The 14532-nt window shown below is 37.2% G+C and overlaps 1 protein-coding gene across 2 annotated transcripts in view; it reads right to left on the bottom strand.

The window, feature by feature from the left end:
- Window positions 1-1725: 1725 nt before the first annotated feature.
- Window positions 1726-14532, bottom strand: part of BLNK (B cell linker) — a 75773-nt gene continuing 62966 nt past the window's right edge. For both annotated transcript variants that reach the window (XM_045878523.3, XM_045878522.3), the window contains 6 exons: window positions 13402-13486; window positions 12830-12861; window positions 10561-10628; window positions 9618-9701; window positions 7444-7599; window positions 1726-2471 (listed from right to left, as the gene is read on the bottom strand). In XM_045878523.3, the coding sequence (XP_045734479.1) occupies window positions 2352-2471; window positions 7444-7599; window positions 9618-9701; window positions 10561-10628; window positions 12830-12861; window positions 13402-13486 (545 nt within the window). In that variant the 3' untranslated portion in view covers window positions 1726-2351. The remainder of the gene's footprint in view (window positions 2472-7443; window positions 7600-9617; window positions 9702-10560; window positions 10629-12829; window positions 12862-13401; window positions 13487-14532) is intronic.

Here is a 14532-nt window from a genome sequence, read left to right on the forward strand (position 1 = left end):
AAATGGTAGGACTAGGGTACCCGGACCTAACTCTGAAGCTGGTACCACCTCACCTTGTGTTTAGACACAGCTGCTAAATGCCAAGGGCATTCAGTGCAACTAACCTTGCTGGGAGGCAAGTCTTCCAGTGGTTTCCTGCAACACTGCCTGGAAATAGAGGCTGAGTTATAGGGCATGTTAGGGCCATTTTGAAGGACAGGAATTCAGCCTGGCTTAAGATGATGTCTCATTCACATCTCTACACTCTGTTCCCTGCGACTCCCTTGTAGGCAAGTCTGTCATGGCTGCAGTGGGACTGGTTTAGCTCCAAGACTGCAGGTTTATCTGAACCATTGCTCTGGCTGACTCATTATGGCACACTTCAGGCTTCTGGTGGCCCCAGCCTCCTCTTCCCATCTCTCGTGTACATTTGAACAAAGGAACAGTCCTCCTCCTACTGCAGCTGCAATGGAGTTTGCAACATCCTTGATGCACAAAACAGGAAATGTAGTGGTTTGTTTCCTTGAGCTGCTATGCAACGTACTTCTCCTTGACTAGCAACTTTTATTCTACCACATAGCTTGCCTGAAAATCTGCAAAACCACTTGTTTGTCAGGTACTGCAAGTCAGAGACAGGGCCTTTGAGATCTCTTGAAAGCTTTTCTAGTTTCACGGAGTAGCCTAGGAAGGTTTTAGAGAAGTAGGTAGGGCCATCCCCTTGTAACAGGTAGGGGGAAAAGACTGCTATATTGGATAGGGTGTTTCTCCAGCTTTGGGGAGAAGTGGATTCCTCAGCAGAGACTGGCTTATCTCCCAGCAATTTTCCCAGCCTCTGCTCCAAGAAACATACCCTAGCTGTGCTGAATATCAGTCGACTGGATTAGTATTATCTCATGGCTGTTCTCCTCCATCTAGCTGGAATAGGCTACCTGGGGGAGGAGAACAGGGATGGATCCAAAGAGGTTGCTATGGAGCCAGGATCACTGTGGTAGCAGAAGGAATTAGTGAGAATTTACTCAAGTAGAAAATAATTCCATATAACACTGAGGAAAACTGAAACAGAAACCTCATACTTCACAAATAGATGCTTTGCTTTACAAAAGATAAACCTAGTTTTCTTTAAATTATGAATTACCTAACATTTTAAATGATTCCATTGTTTTCCTAAAAGGAAAAAAGAACCTTTCCATACAAGATTTCCAAAACCCATTTATATTTGATTTCACCGTCAAAAATGTATACAGATTATACTAGTTTCCTAGGGCTACCATAACAAAGTATTATACATTGAACGACTTAAAAAAAAAAAAACAGAAATTCATTGTCTCCCAGTTCTAGAGGCTAGAAATACAATTATCTTTGCAAGTGGGTCTGTGTGTTACTCTGAAATATTGCCTTCTAGTTTTTCAAAATCTTTTCAGATTTTGCTATCTTATTCAGTGATCAAGTGTATTCCTCACTTAATTATTAGATTTATCTTAATTAGTTGCTTTATCATTTAAGTACCTGTTTAAAGTACATAGTAGAATGAAAAGCTTTGATATAACAAAGTATATTACATTTCTGGGGTGATCTAAGACCTTGGATATGACTGTTCATAATGGTATCTCTTTCATTCCTTAGTGTTCATCAATGTCTGCTTTCCTGCTCTTGTTCTGTGGGATGTTTCCCTAGTTTTTCTCTCATCTCCCTTTGAACCTTATATCAAGCTTAGGGCCCATTTAATAGACATGCAGATCAAAGAGGGTATAATTATTTTTAATAAGCAAAGCTAACAACATAATTGTGGACAAGAACTTCTAGAAAGTTCATATCTATATACATCTCCTATGGCTTAGTTGCAGTTTCCCACTCACAAAATGGACATCCCCCTTAATCTGTACTTATAAATATTGCACATTATCTATATTTTATTTTCTACACATTACAATTTCAACCAAGACATAATTGTCAAGCATTGGCAGTAGACATTACATTAGCGTACCGGTGACCATTGTGGTGACCCAAATTTCCAGCAGCTTTGTTTTAATCCAAGAGTATTATTTTCTTATTTTGAAAATAGAGTGTTATTTTCTTACATGACTAAAAAGACTTTACACCTATTTCTTTTAAATAAAGACGTTTATTTGGAGAATATTAGTAGCATGATAACTCAACCTCACCAAATATTCACAGTTCATCAGGTCAGGCAATAGAACAAGTCCATGTGAGCTTCTTATAAAGAAATGGATGACCACCTCAGTAGCTGCCGCCATCTTCTATCCTATTACTGGATGATTCAGAATTCAAAATATGAAGTTTGGGGACTTTTTCTCAAAACTAGAAATAAGTAAAATGTCTGAAGCAATGATGTTGACCTTTTTCAAAAAAATCTATGAAACTTTAACTGCATATTTCAGTCTTGTTGAATCTTTTGTATTATTCTGATTGTCGATAAGAACCAGAGGGCTATGTTGATGATTCTTGATAATTTCAGCAACACTTCCAAAGTACTAGAGCAAGAAAACACAGATGAATTAAACATTGGAATTTATGTTAACTTTAAGCTCTGCTCCTCCAATCTTCTCCCACTTTCTCAAGTTAGTCAACGTTACAGCTGACATTCTACCCAAAAAAGTTTCAGCTGACATTCTACCCAAAAAAGTCTAATTTAACAAAGGCTGGAATCTTCGAGGTGGCCGACTCTGGCCTTGCCTGTATTCAGTTACACTAAAAACACTGGCAGCCTCAATTAGTGTAACCACTTAGAGAAATTACTTCATCGAGTTATGATGTAATATTTTAATGACTTTTTATTTAGTAACAAGTGTAAAACTCTCACACACTGAATTTCTCTACATTCCTTACAAAATATAGATTATCTGTTATGTTGCACAAGTATTAGATACAAGAACTGATCTAATAAATTAGCCCTAGAGTTTAGTATCAGAAAAGAGTTATTTCCCAGATTAATTCATGCTTGTTTTGTTTTTGTTTTCCTTTTTAATAAATAAAGAAAGCTTTATAAATTCTCATATTTCAAAAAAAATAAATTCTCATATTTCCATTTTTGCTCTAGCTCCCAGAGCTAATTAATAATTAGTTTAGATTTAATTAATAATGGAATCCATACTAGGCTTTTACCATACATATTTATTTTCCTGTGTGCTAATTCCTATTGTCTATGGATTTTAATTTAAGGTTATCACAAATATTCTCCTGAAAAATTATCAAAATTTTAAATGAAAGAGAAAATAAATATAACACAGAACAAGAAATGCATTGATTATATAAAAGTGCTACAAGCTCATAATCATAAATAAGTGCATGTAGAGTCATTTTCAAAAAAGCAGTAATTATTTTGCAACACTGCCATAAATTTAGCAATTATCACCAATTGATGTATGGTCTTTTAATTTTTCATACAAAGACAAATATCCAGAATAAAAGTTTTTTAATTCTTTAATTAATTATTTGGAAAGCTTCCACATATCTATATGCTGAATCAAATATTCAGAATACTGGTCAAATTTTTCAAATGAAATACCAGTTGTCTTTTAGATAATTGGCTATCTGAATATTAGGTTAGGGAGGAGAGATGAGATACAGGGACCTTCGAGCATCTTTACTCTTTATTTCTGAACTTGCTCTTCAATCATTCAGCCCTTTTGCAATTGCCAATGAAATTCTTTTATGATATTCATAAAGACATTCATCCTGTTTGTTTGGGATAGCATGTTGTTAACTTGAATGCAGTTGGAAGTTAAGTTGATGGACTAAAGAACTAGGAAATGAAATGGCATGGCCTCTTTGAAGTGGATTCCAAGCGAAAAAGTGTTTTCTGAACCCAGGAAACACAGTAGAGAGTTGCTATACTTACACAAACAAACATCTCATTCTGTCATTCCAGTCCTTGAATATTTTTGAGTATTTCTTTGTTGGAGTGTTTGCAGATTGAAATGTTTGAATAGGGAGTTGAGTGGAGTTGAAATGTGTGAAGTAGGGAGCATAGTTGAGGCATACTGAACGTAGAACTGAGCATAACTTAGTTGCAGTTTCCCCTCAGTGCTTTTTTTTTAAAAAAAATGTCTACAGTAATTCATTGTACTTGAGATATTCATACATAGACAGAAAAACAACTTGTTTGATAACTCAAAATCTCATGGTCCATAAAATAAAGCAAACATATATCAAAGCTATAAAATTACTTAATACCATATTTACATAATGCCAAAACAACTGCATAAAATTGTTAAAAAATTAATCAATTGGTTTCTTTTTCTAACCATATACACCCAAACACAAATACAGGGAAAGAGACTTTTCACGATATCCACATTGTTGATATCATGTAACCAGAGTTTTCATTTTCCATTCAAGTGTTCAGTATATGGGAGAAATAACCTCTTTATTATGTATATAAAAAAGAGTTTTAATGGACCCTGTCAGCACTTCCAGATACCATTATAATAATATGCTATTTGTTTTGGTATCTATAGGCTGGATATGTGGGGAGTGGGCTGAAGTTCTATCCATCCTGTCATAGGGACAAAGACTCTTTAGGCCAGAGGAATCACTGTTTACCAGAGTTTCCTTAGCAGGACAAGAGTCCAGAGCCCCTATGGGAGCTCAAAACTTAAGAGAATTTCAGGACCTCTAAACAGGACAGCTCCTTCTCCCACCCTTAAGCTTCTTCTAGTAGTACTGGACCCCTGCCTGGGGAAGCTTAGAATGAAACCATCCATCCAGTCACTCTGTCCTAAGAGGATCACCACTATATATTACACTGATTACTACTGAAGAGCATTTATTTTAAAGATTTGTCAGATAAAGGTTTCAGTGAGAATGAAGGTTTTTGTGAGTAGGGAAAAAAAGCAGACAGTTCTGTTAAAGTTTAACTGGTATTAAATGATAAAGCAATCTATATTTTAAAACCCAAGTTTGGTCTTGATCTGAGTTTTTGTGATTTCAGATTCAAGAGTTTTGCATATTCTAATTATCTTAGACTTTATTAAAAGCAAAATAAAACCCCAAACTATAAAACTCCTAGAAGAAAACGGGGAAATCTTCATGAGATTGTATTTAGCAATGATTTCTTGGGTATGACACCAAAAGCACAGGTAACAAAAACAAAAATAGACCAATAGGACTACATTAAATTTAAAAACTTCTGTTCATCAAAAGTCACAATCAATAGAATGAAAAAGCAGTTCATGGAATGGGGGAAAATATTTGCAAATCATCTATTTGATAATGGGTTAATATCTAGAATATATAAAGAACTCCTACAACACAAAACCAAAAGATCAAATAACCCAATTTAAAAATGGACAAAGGACTCAAATAGACATTTCTCCAGAGATGATATACAAATGGCCAACAAACATATGAAAAGATGCTCAAAATCACTAATCATCACAGAAATGCAAATCAAAACTGCAATGAGATATCACCTCTTACCCATTAGGATAGCTACTATTTAAAAATCCCAGAAAATAACAAGTGTTGGTAGGCATATGGAAAAGTTGGAACCCTTGGGGCGCCTGGGTGGCTCAGTCGTTGGGCGTCTGCCTTCGGCTCCGGTCATGATCCCGGGGTCCTGGGATCAAGCCCCACGTTGGGCTCCCTGCTCAGCCGGGAGCCTGCTTCTCCCTCTCCCACTCCCCCTGCTTGTGTTCCCCTCTCTCGCTGTGTCTCTCTCTGTCAAATAAATAAAATCTTAAAAAAAACAAAAAAAGTTGGAACCCTTGTGCACTGTTGGTAGGATTGTAAAATGAAGCAATCATTATGGAAGGCAATATGGCAGTTCTTCAAAATTTTAAGATAGAACTACCATATGATCCAGCAATCCCAATTCTGGATATATATCCAGAAAAACTGAAAGCAAGGGTCTCCAAGAGATATCTGCACACCCATGTTCATAGCAGCACTATTTACAGTAGTCATCAACAATAACCAAAAGTCTATCGACAGATGAATGGATAAACAGAATGTGGTGTACAGTACAAAGGAATGCTATGAAGCCTCACAAAGGAAAGAAATCCTGTCACATACTACACAATATGGATGAACCTTGAGTATATAATGCTGCATGGAATAAGCCAGTCACAAAAGGACAAGCATGGTATGATCCCACTTATATGAGGTATCTGAAGTAGTCAAATTCATAGAAATAGAAAGTAGAATGGTGATTGCCAGAGACTGGGAGAGAGTGGAAAAGGGGAGCTGTTTTCAATGAGCATAGAATTTCAGATATGCAAGATGAAAAGTTCTGGAGATCTGTTTTACAGTGTTGTAAATATACTTAATACTACTAAACTATACACTTAAAAATGGTTAATATGGTAAATTTTAAGATATGAGTTTTTTTTAACCGCAATTAGAAAAAAGTGAAATAAAGAATACACTCATTGACATAGACCTTACCAGTTTGTTTTACAAATGCAACTCTCCTGCCTGTAATCACTCAATCAACAAATAAATTCATTCATTTAATAAGTACTAATCAAGTATCCACAGAAGGCAGACATTCAGCTATGGTTCTGGAAATACAGAGATGAGCAAGACCTAGTCTAGTCCCTGGTATCACCTAGTGGAGAGGACAAACACTTCAGCAATTATGATGCTTTCTAACAATTCAAACACTTTCTAACAAGTGCTGGGTTTGGAATGAGTATAGTTCTTTCTGAAAGAGTATTGAAAATAAATATTTACTAACTTGAATTTTTTAAATGCTATCTCCTCTGCTTAGATTGTTCCTTCCACTTTCTTCCTTCTCATCTTTAACTTTCATTCTACCTACTCAAACTCAATCTATCATTCAAGGCCAGAACAAGTTTCACTCCCTTTCTGACCATATATGGATTATTCCAGCCCATATTTCAGGGTTTTCTTATCAAAACAAGCTGGCTAAACAGAGATATGGTAAGCATTGAGTTTGGTACAGATTAAAGAGGAGTTGGACTTCATATTTGGTTAGTATTCAAGACCTACTGTAATGCTTTTCTCTTGCTACAGGCCCCAAAACTCATTCTGGTCCAAGGGCTATAGTCTAATATTTCAACACAAGTTTCTGTACCTCCTCTGATCCTTCCCCGATCATCTACTTTGGTACTTGAGTTGAGATCCTAGTTCTTGACTTAGGAGCTCTGGACACTGACCTTGATTCTACTTGACACTTCAACTTTGACTTTTATGTTTCACTGAACCAAAATACTGAATCAGAGTGCACTAAGTAACAGGATAAAGGGACTAAGAAATGCAGCCTTTATGCCATACAAGTCTTTCCTCCTTTCTGTTTTCTCATAGAATATGCTGCCTGAGCACAGTATTTTATCTTGTACTCTTTTCTTTTCATGACATGTATGCAAGCCTTGCACCAAGTACTCTTGTATCCTTTCTCCCCATCTCTAGCACGTAATACACTATGATACCATTGTGCTGAATACATAGTTATAGAGTTGGATTAAAAGAGAAGTTACTGACCTCTTCACCATTTTTCTTTCTGCCCAAGGCATACTGCTTTGTTGCCTCAATAAATCTCACAGGGATATTATATACTCGCTTATTAAAGAATACAACTAGTGTATATGGCTGTTTGGAATCATGGCCAGAGCTTTTCCGAATAAGAAATGATCCATCCTGTTTATTAAAAGAAAAATACATTATGGTGAGTATTACTTAGGTTTTCACAGGTTATAAATCAGTTTATACCTATGTTATATTCAAAAGGTAACTATTGAGCTATATGATTTTTATTATTGATTACAGTTTATTATTTTCCAAGAAAATACTTCAGTAAAATATATACTTATAGAAAATCCTGAGTGAAGTCAATGCTAGCTTTTTGATGCATTTATATATTTAGAAATGTATGAAGGGACACAGTAAGATTAAAGGTAGCGAGCACTCTTGAACTAAGAACCATGTCTACAAGTTACCTATGAATAAAAAAATATGAAACAAATTCCATTCAAAAGTACTATGAGAAGAAAGCTGAAATTGGGAATCAAAACATTTCAGCTGATGAAAACTCTCTTCCCTAAAACTTATATTGAAGCAGAAAAAAAACTGTAACACAACATACCAATTTAAATAAATATTTTATAAAATACTCTAGGGGTGCTTGGCTGGCTCAGTCAAAAGAGCATGTGACTCTTGATCTTGGGGTCCTGAGTTCGAACCTCATGTTTGGTGTAGAGATTACTTAAAATGAATAAATGAATTTAAAAACTTAAAAAATAGATTAAATGTTCTAGAATCATAAATCCAAAAATTATGAACAAAAAATGGACGAAAAGCAGAAAGAAGAAATGCAACAAGAATTGATCAAACTCAGGAAGGAAACTGAAGAGAAAGGCAAACCTATTTCAGAAATGAAGAAATTATAAGATGCCCAAGGGACAATACTTTTAAATGAAGATATGATAAATGACTGAAGGAAGGCAAGGAAGCAACCCAGACAGGGGGGAAAAAAGGAGATTAAAAAAAAAAAAAGAAATAAAATAGAGTCAGAGTGGTTGGAATGAAAGAAAGACAAAAAAGGTCCAAAATGCATGTAATTTGAGTTCTTAAAGAAGAAAAATAAAATAATAGAACAGAACTACTTTTTAAGACCGGAATTTAACAAAATGTATTGGAAATAAGAGGAAACTTAAATCTATATATATTGAGAAGGGTTCCATCTATCTGAAAAAATTGACCTGAAAGTCAACTCAGAGACATATTCTGGAAAACTATTAGACTTTAAAAACAAAAGGTCTGCAGAGTCTTCCGACTAAAATATGAAATTATATATAAGGGCAAGAAAATAACATTAGCATCAGACTTTTCAAAAGCATACTATAAAACAAGGCAATCCAGTGGAGCAACACTTAAAAACTCAAGACAAGGATTTTATAACCAGCCAAGATATCCTCCAGGTTATCAGATTATGAACAGCTTTGAATGTGCAAGAACTCAGGGAATAATGTAAATATAGTCCTTCCTGAGAATCTATTAAAAGGTGAGCTTTGTCAAACAAAAAGAGATAACTGGGGAAGCCAGCAAAGGGATTGATGGGAAAGCATTTAACATATTTAATTGTAGAGCTAGGACTAAAGCAAAGGTAGCAAAAATTAGTATATAAATGTTATATATTCTAGCAAGTAGGGTGCAAGTGAAGAAAAATGGAAGGAGGAAAGAGAAAGAAAGGGAGAAGTGGCATTTTAACTTTGGATTTTCCAAACTGCTCCTAGTGTTCCTACATGATTGGGCTTAGTTTCTCCAAAAATTTACTTATAGGTATTTTTTGCCATCTTGACCTCAATCTTTTAACCCATGCATTGATCCAAAATAGCCTGTTACTTCTCACTCCTGAATGGATCTCATGTAGCACCAAACCTTACAGAGATCTCCCCCTGGAGCCTTCTTCTCTCCCACTGATTGGAGAACAGTGGGGCTTACAGATCCTTGCAGAGAAAGGACAAGCACAAATGAGATGGAAGAACAAAGAGGGAGATGCTAGAGAGAGGAGAGGATGGCAATTGCTCTTGAATAAGTAAATTTTAAAAAGGCCTGCATCCATAATTGTTGCAATTCTTTAGTCAGCCAATTGCTGGGAGGACAGCTGTGCCTATTATAGGCTGAGAGCAGAATATGGGACTTAAAAATGGTCAAACCTTGTTTGATCTGTATAAAGCCTCTTCAGCAGACTTCCGATCGCAGGCACCAGCGTACCATTGCTTGCAGTGAAGGTCCGCTTCCTGTGAAATGGAGGGCATTGCTAAGCATGAGATGGCCCTTCAATAACACGGCACCTTCTGTGCACTGAAAACAAAGTCCCATTTTGCGTTACCAAGGCAGACCTAACTATATTTGGACCAGCAATTTAAAAATGAGTTTTCTGCTTCCTTTGATCAGTCACAGGATTATATAAATGACTTTTTTCTCATTTGGCCTTAGCTGCTAACTTTAGTACTTGAGCATTATTATCAATCAATCAATCAAACAATCCTGCTAGATTCCTGAGTCATTTACTCCTTTCTCCTAAATAAGTTATAAGCTCCCTGTCTATCATGAGCTTACGGTTGTTGCTTTGTAGAGTGCTTCCAATTTCCGAAGCGTTTTCACCAAATATTATTTTACTGGATTCTTTTAACTACTCTGAAGGCAAGAAGGATACATGCTCTCATCCCTCTCTACATTTGAGAAAGCTTAGCGAGACTTGCCCAAGGGCACACAGAGTTCTTTCTCTGTCTTTTTAAAAACTGTGCTGCTTTATGTGTTTTAATATCATATGCCTCCACAGATCTATTCTGAGAAAATTACACAGTTTAAATAGAATCTATGTGAGAGGAAGAACAATAAAAACAACACACTTCTTTGCTAGTTTTGAAGAAACACAAATTGTTACTTAGGGCATCTAGAATACAAATTGGAATACATGGAGCAGGGTCTTAATCCCTGAAAACAAAATGCATTCTGTACCCATCAGCAAATGACAACTTGCAAGCTGACCTAAAATATAGTCTGTCCTCAAGCTTCACCCCAAACTCCTCATAAGACATTAGAAGACGTTGCCTTTCCTGCAGTTTAATGGTAACAATAAGAGTTCATTCATACCTGTTCTGACAAATGGGGGTTAGATGAAAATAGGCCATCCACAGTTGAGCCTCCCCCTTCTGGAAATCCTGAAAGGGATTTGAAAAATCAATGGTCTTCAGCGTATCTTGAGCAGTTAGTGTGCCCAGACTCCGACACCATGCTAGGTGCTGCAGGGGTCACTCGACACTGAAAAATCACACACACGCCAACAAGTCCCTAAAAGCAGTGGTTCTCAAAGCATGGTCTGGGGGCCCCAGGAATCCCCAGGATTCTTTCAGGGAGGTTGTGAGGTCTTTTCCAAATCACTGTCTCTGTGAAGCCCCATTTTCTTCATGTACTTCAGCCAGAAAAACATTGGAACAGCTTGAATATAGAAGCAGATATGAGAACCAGCTGTCTCTATTACTCTAGGTATTAAAGATATTTTATTTTATTTTTTTTAAGATTTTATTTATTTGACAGAGAGAGCACAAGCAGAGGGTGAGAGAGGGAGAAGCAGGCCCCCCGCTGAGCAAGGAGCCCGATGAGGGACTCGATCCCATGACCCTGAGATCATGACCCAGGCCGAAGGCAGCCGCTTAACCGACTGAGCCACCCAGACGTCCCTTAAAGAGATTTTAAAAATGTAAAACAAGGGGGCGCCTGGGTGGCTCAGTCGTTAAATGTCTGCCTTCGGCTCAGGTCATGATCCCAGGGTCCTGGGATCGAGCCCCGCATCGGGCTCCCTGCTCAGCAGAGAGCCTGCTTCTCCCTTTCTCTCTGCCTGCCGCTCTGCCTACTTGTGCTCTCTCTCTGTCAAATAAATAAACTAAAAAAAAAAAAAAGTAAAACAAGGCCACTCTTCCCACTAAAGTGTTTTGTTTGGAAAATATAGTAATTTTTCATAAAAAATATGTTATTTATGTTAACATGTAACAAGTTTAATATTTTATTTATCTATTTTTTTAAAAAGATTTTATTTATTTATTTGACAGAGAGAGACACAGCGAGAGAGGGAACACAAGCAGGGGGAGTGGGAGAGGGAGAAGCAGGCTTCCCGCTGAGCAGGGAGCCTGATGTGGGGCTCAATCCCAGGACCCTGGTATCATGACCCAAGCCGAAGGCAGATGCCTAACGACTGAGCCACCCAGGTGCCCCAAGTTCAATATTTTAAATGAAAAAAATAAAAGTTTTAATTAAAAATGGATTAATAAATGTTTTAATTGTCTGTTTTTAATTAATACATTAAATATCAATAGAAAGAAACGTGTGAACCAAAGTTCTTTGGGTCTGCAATGATTTTAAGAGTGTTAACATGGCCCTGAGACCAAAACATTTGATAATTGCTGCCTTATGGCATAAACTTCCTCAAGGAGTTTATAGTCTGTATGTGGAGACACATGAAATAGAGAAAATACTTCACTGCATTCATTCATTCATTCATTCATTTGTTTGTTCATCATTGTGTGCCTGCCATGGATCAAAACACTGGGGATAGATATACAGCAGTCAAACAAAACAGCAAAATGCCCTGCCCTTCTGGAGCTTAAATTTTAATGGAATGAGTGAGATAGACAATAAAGACATAAGTAAATATATACACAATATTACAGAGTCATATACATGGAGAAAAATAAGCAGGGAAGGGGTTGGAGACTAGTCTTGGATAAACAGTATGTTTAAATAGGCTGATCAGGAAGGCCTCACTGAGGTGACACTCGGGTAAGATCTGCAGGAAGGGAGGGAGGAGGCATGTGGCTATCTCAGGAAAAAATGTTCCAGGTAGGAGTAATAGCAACACGCAAGGGCCTAGCATATTTGAAGCATAGACTGGGGGCCACTGTGCCTGGAGTGTGGAGGGAAAAGGGGAGAACAAGGGATGGAGTCAGCCAGCAGGTAAGGAAGGGACCAGATGTGTAGGATCTGGTGGACCCCTTAGCATGACTTGAGCTTTAACTTAAATAGCTATCATCTGCTGCAGACCTTCTGCATTCAAAGCACTATACCAGGTACTTAATCTTCTTATTTTGAAAACAGTTGTACTGTTTTTATTAAAAAATTAAATGTAAAAGATGACCAGTATGACCAGTGAAATATTCAATCAATATTAAAAAAGAAGTAAAAATTATCCCAAATTTATTTACTTTTGAAAATAACTCTATGAAATAAATATTCTTGGCTCCATTTAACAGAAAAGGAAACAAGCCAGAGAGGAGCTAACCTCCTCCAGATGGACATGTTGCTCAGACACAAGGATCCAGCCTTACCCACAACCTGATAGTACTTTCCATGACTTCATTGTACTTACTTGGCAGAGGTATGGGTTTGTGATGGATTTGTCTGAAAGGAAGAAGTCCAGATTAATTAAAGGGCAAAGCACAAGATGGGTAAGTTTGACATTTTGCTTGCACCAAAGATGCTCTGAGCAGGGGCATCACCCAGGAGTCAACACAAATGGCCAATAAAACATATCTAAAGATAGGAAAGGCATCAAAATCTTCAAGGTAAGTAAAACTGTCCCCTTTAGTTTTTAAAAAGGAAGAGACTTGACTGAAGTGTTAGATTTTGGTTAAGATCGATAATTAACCCAAATATTACATCTTTGTGGTTCTAAGCAGTTCTTTTAAAGTTTTCTTCCTATTTAACACCTTTGAAAATTTAATGAGCACTGGATGTTATATGCAACTGATGAGTCACTGAACTCTACTTGTGATACTAATAATACACTATATGTTAATTAATTGAGTGTAAATTAAATTAAAATTTAAAAAATTTAATTGCAGTGCAATGAAATGTCAGATCTTTACCAAGCCAGTGTCACTATGCAGTGTGACAAAACAGGTGTTAGGGAAACTTATTTTTAAAGGAAAAGATTCTTACTTCTGGGCAGGAGGAAACATTGATGACTGCATATTTTCTTGTCTGTGGCTAGCTGTTCGGTGGCGCTCAGCAGGTACAGGTTTTTCTGCATTAAGAAAATGCTCATATTAGGCCAGAATGAAATATCTGTCTCCATGTCCAACCCAGCAACATCATCTGAGAAGAACTGGATTCGGTCTGATGTCTTCCCATGAACATGTCTTTCACCAGGATGCCATCTGTTTATGCACCTGACCGTCTGGTGATGTGTCTGCACGAGCAGGAGCAGGACTCCTACCAAGCAAAGTTACAGGCACACCTTCCCATTCTGTAGCAATACCCATGGGGACTGAGCCTATGGGGTGGCCCTTTAAGTGTGGGAGTATAGGTGGAAGTCAGAGACAAACCAGTTCGAACCACGCTGGTGTCCCCCACACAGGTGTTCCAATACCCTGGCGTATCTTCATTAGTCACAAGAGGTGGTATAAATAATTTTTACTGGTAAGAGGTAAAATATCAGAGTTTGCAGATAATCGACTCTTTTGGAAAAATTACCCGAGCAAATTCAAGGTCAGCCCTATAATAATGTTCATCTCACTTGCATTTCACTGTGTTTTCCTGAGTGGGAGAGGAAGGGGTGGAGTTATAACCGGTACGCAGGGAAATGGGTGTAACCTGAAATGTAAGAAATTTATGTTGAATTAAAAAAAAAAAAAGAAATTTATGTTGAACACAGTGAACCTTACTGCTGAACCATTGATGAATGTGATTATAAATTATTTTAATGCTTTATTCTTCCTCAAATTTGGTCCAGGGTGTGTTAAAATCTGGGTGTGTCTATGGGTGTGTGTCCCACATGGAAGAAAGGTGAACTCTTGGTCTTCCATTACAGGAACCCAAAAAGAATAAAAGTCGTATCAACTCAAAGATCCAAATAAATGGTAAGACAGACTTCGGGGTTTCTTGTAATGCAGCGAAATTCGGAAGCCTTGAATCCCTGAAGGATGTTTTAAGTCTAGGTCAAGTTACTTTGAGCGACCATGTGAGATATTTTGTTCATGACATTACAGCTTGGTAATTTCAGAAGGAGAAACAGTAAACACACTTGGTTCCCACAGCCTGCTGAGCTTTGACCACTCTGCTTTGCCTCTG

The sequence above is a fragment of the Mirounga angustirostris genome, unplaced genomic scaffold (genome assembly GCF_029215605.1).
Source record: "Mirounga angustirostris isolate CCGP_5_RB_7025 unplaced genomic scaffold, mMirAng1.0.hap1 SCAF_6, whole genome shotgun sequence".
NCBI classification, from domain to species: domain Eukaryota; kingdom Metazoa; phylum Chordata; class Mammalia; order Carnivora; family Phocidae; genus Mirounga; species Mirounga angustirostris.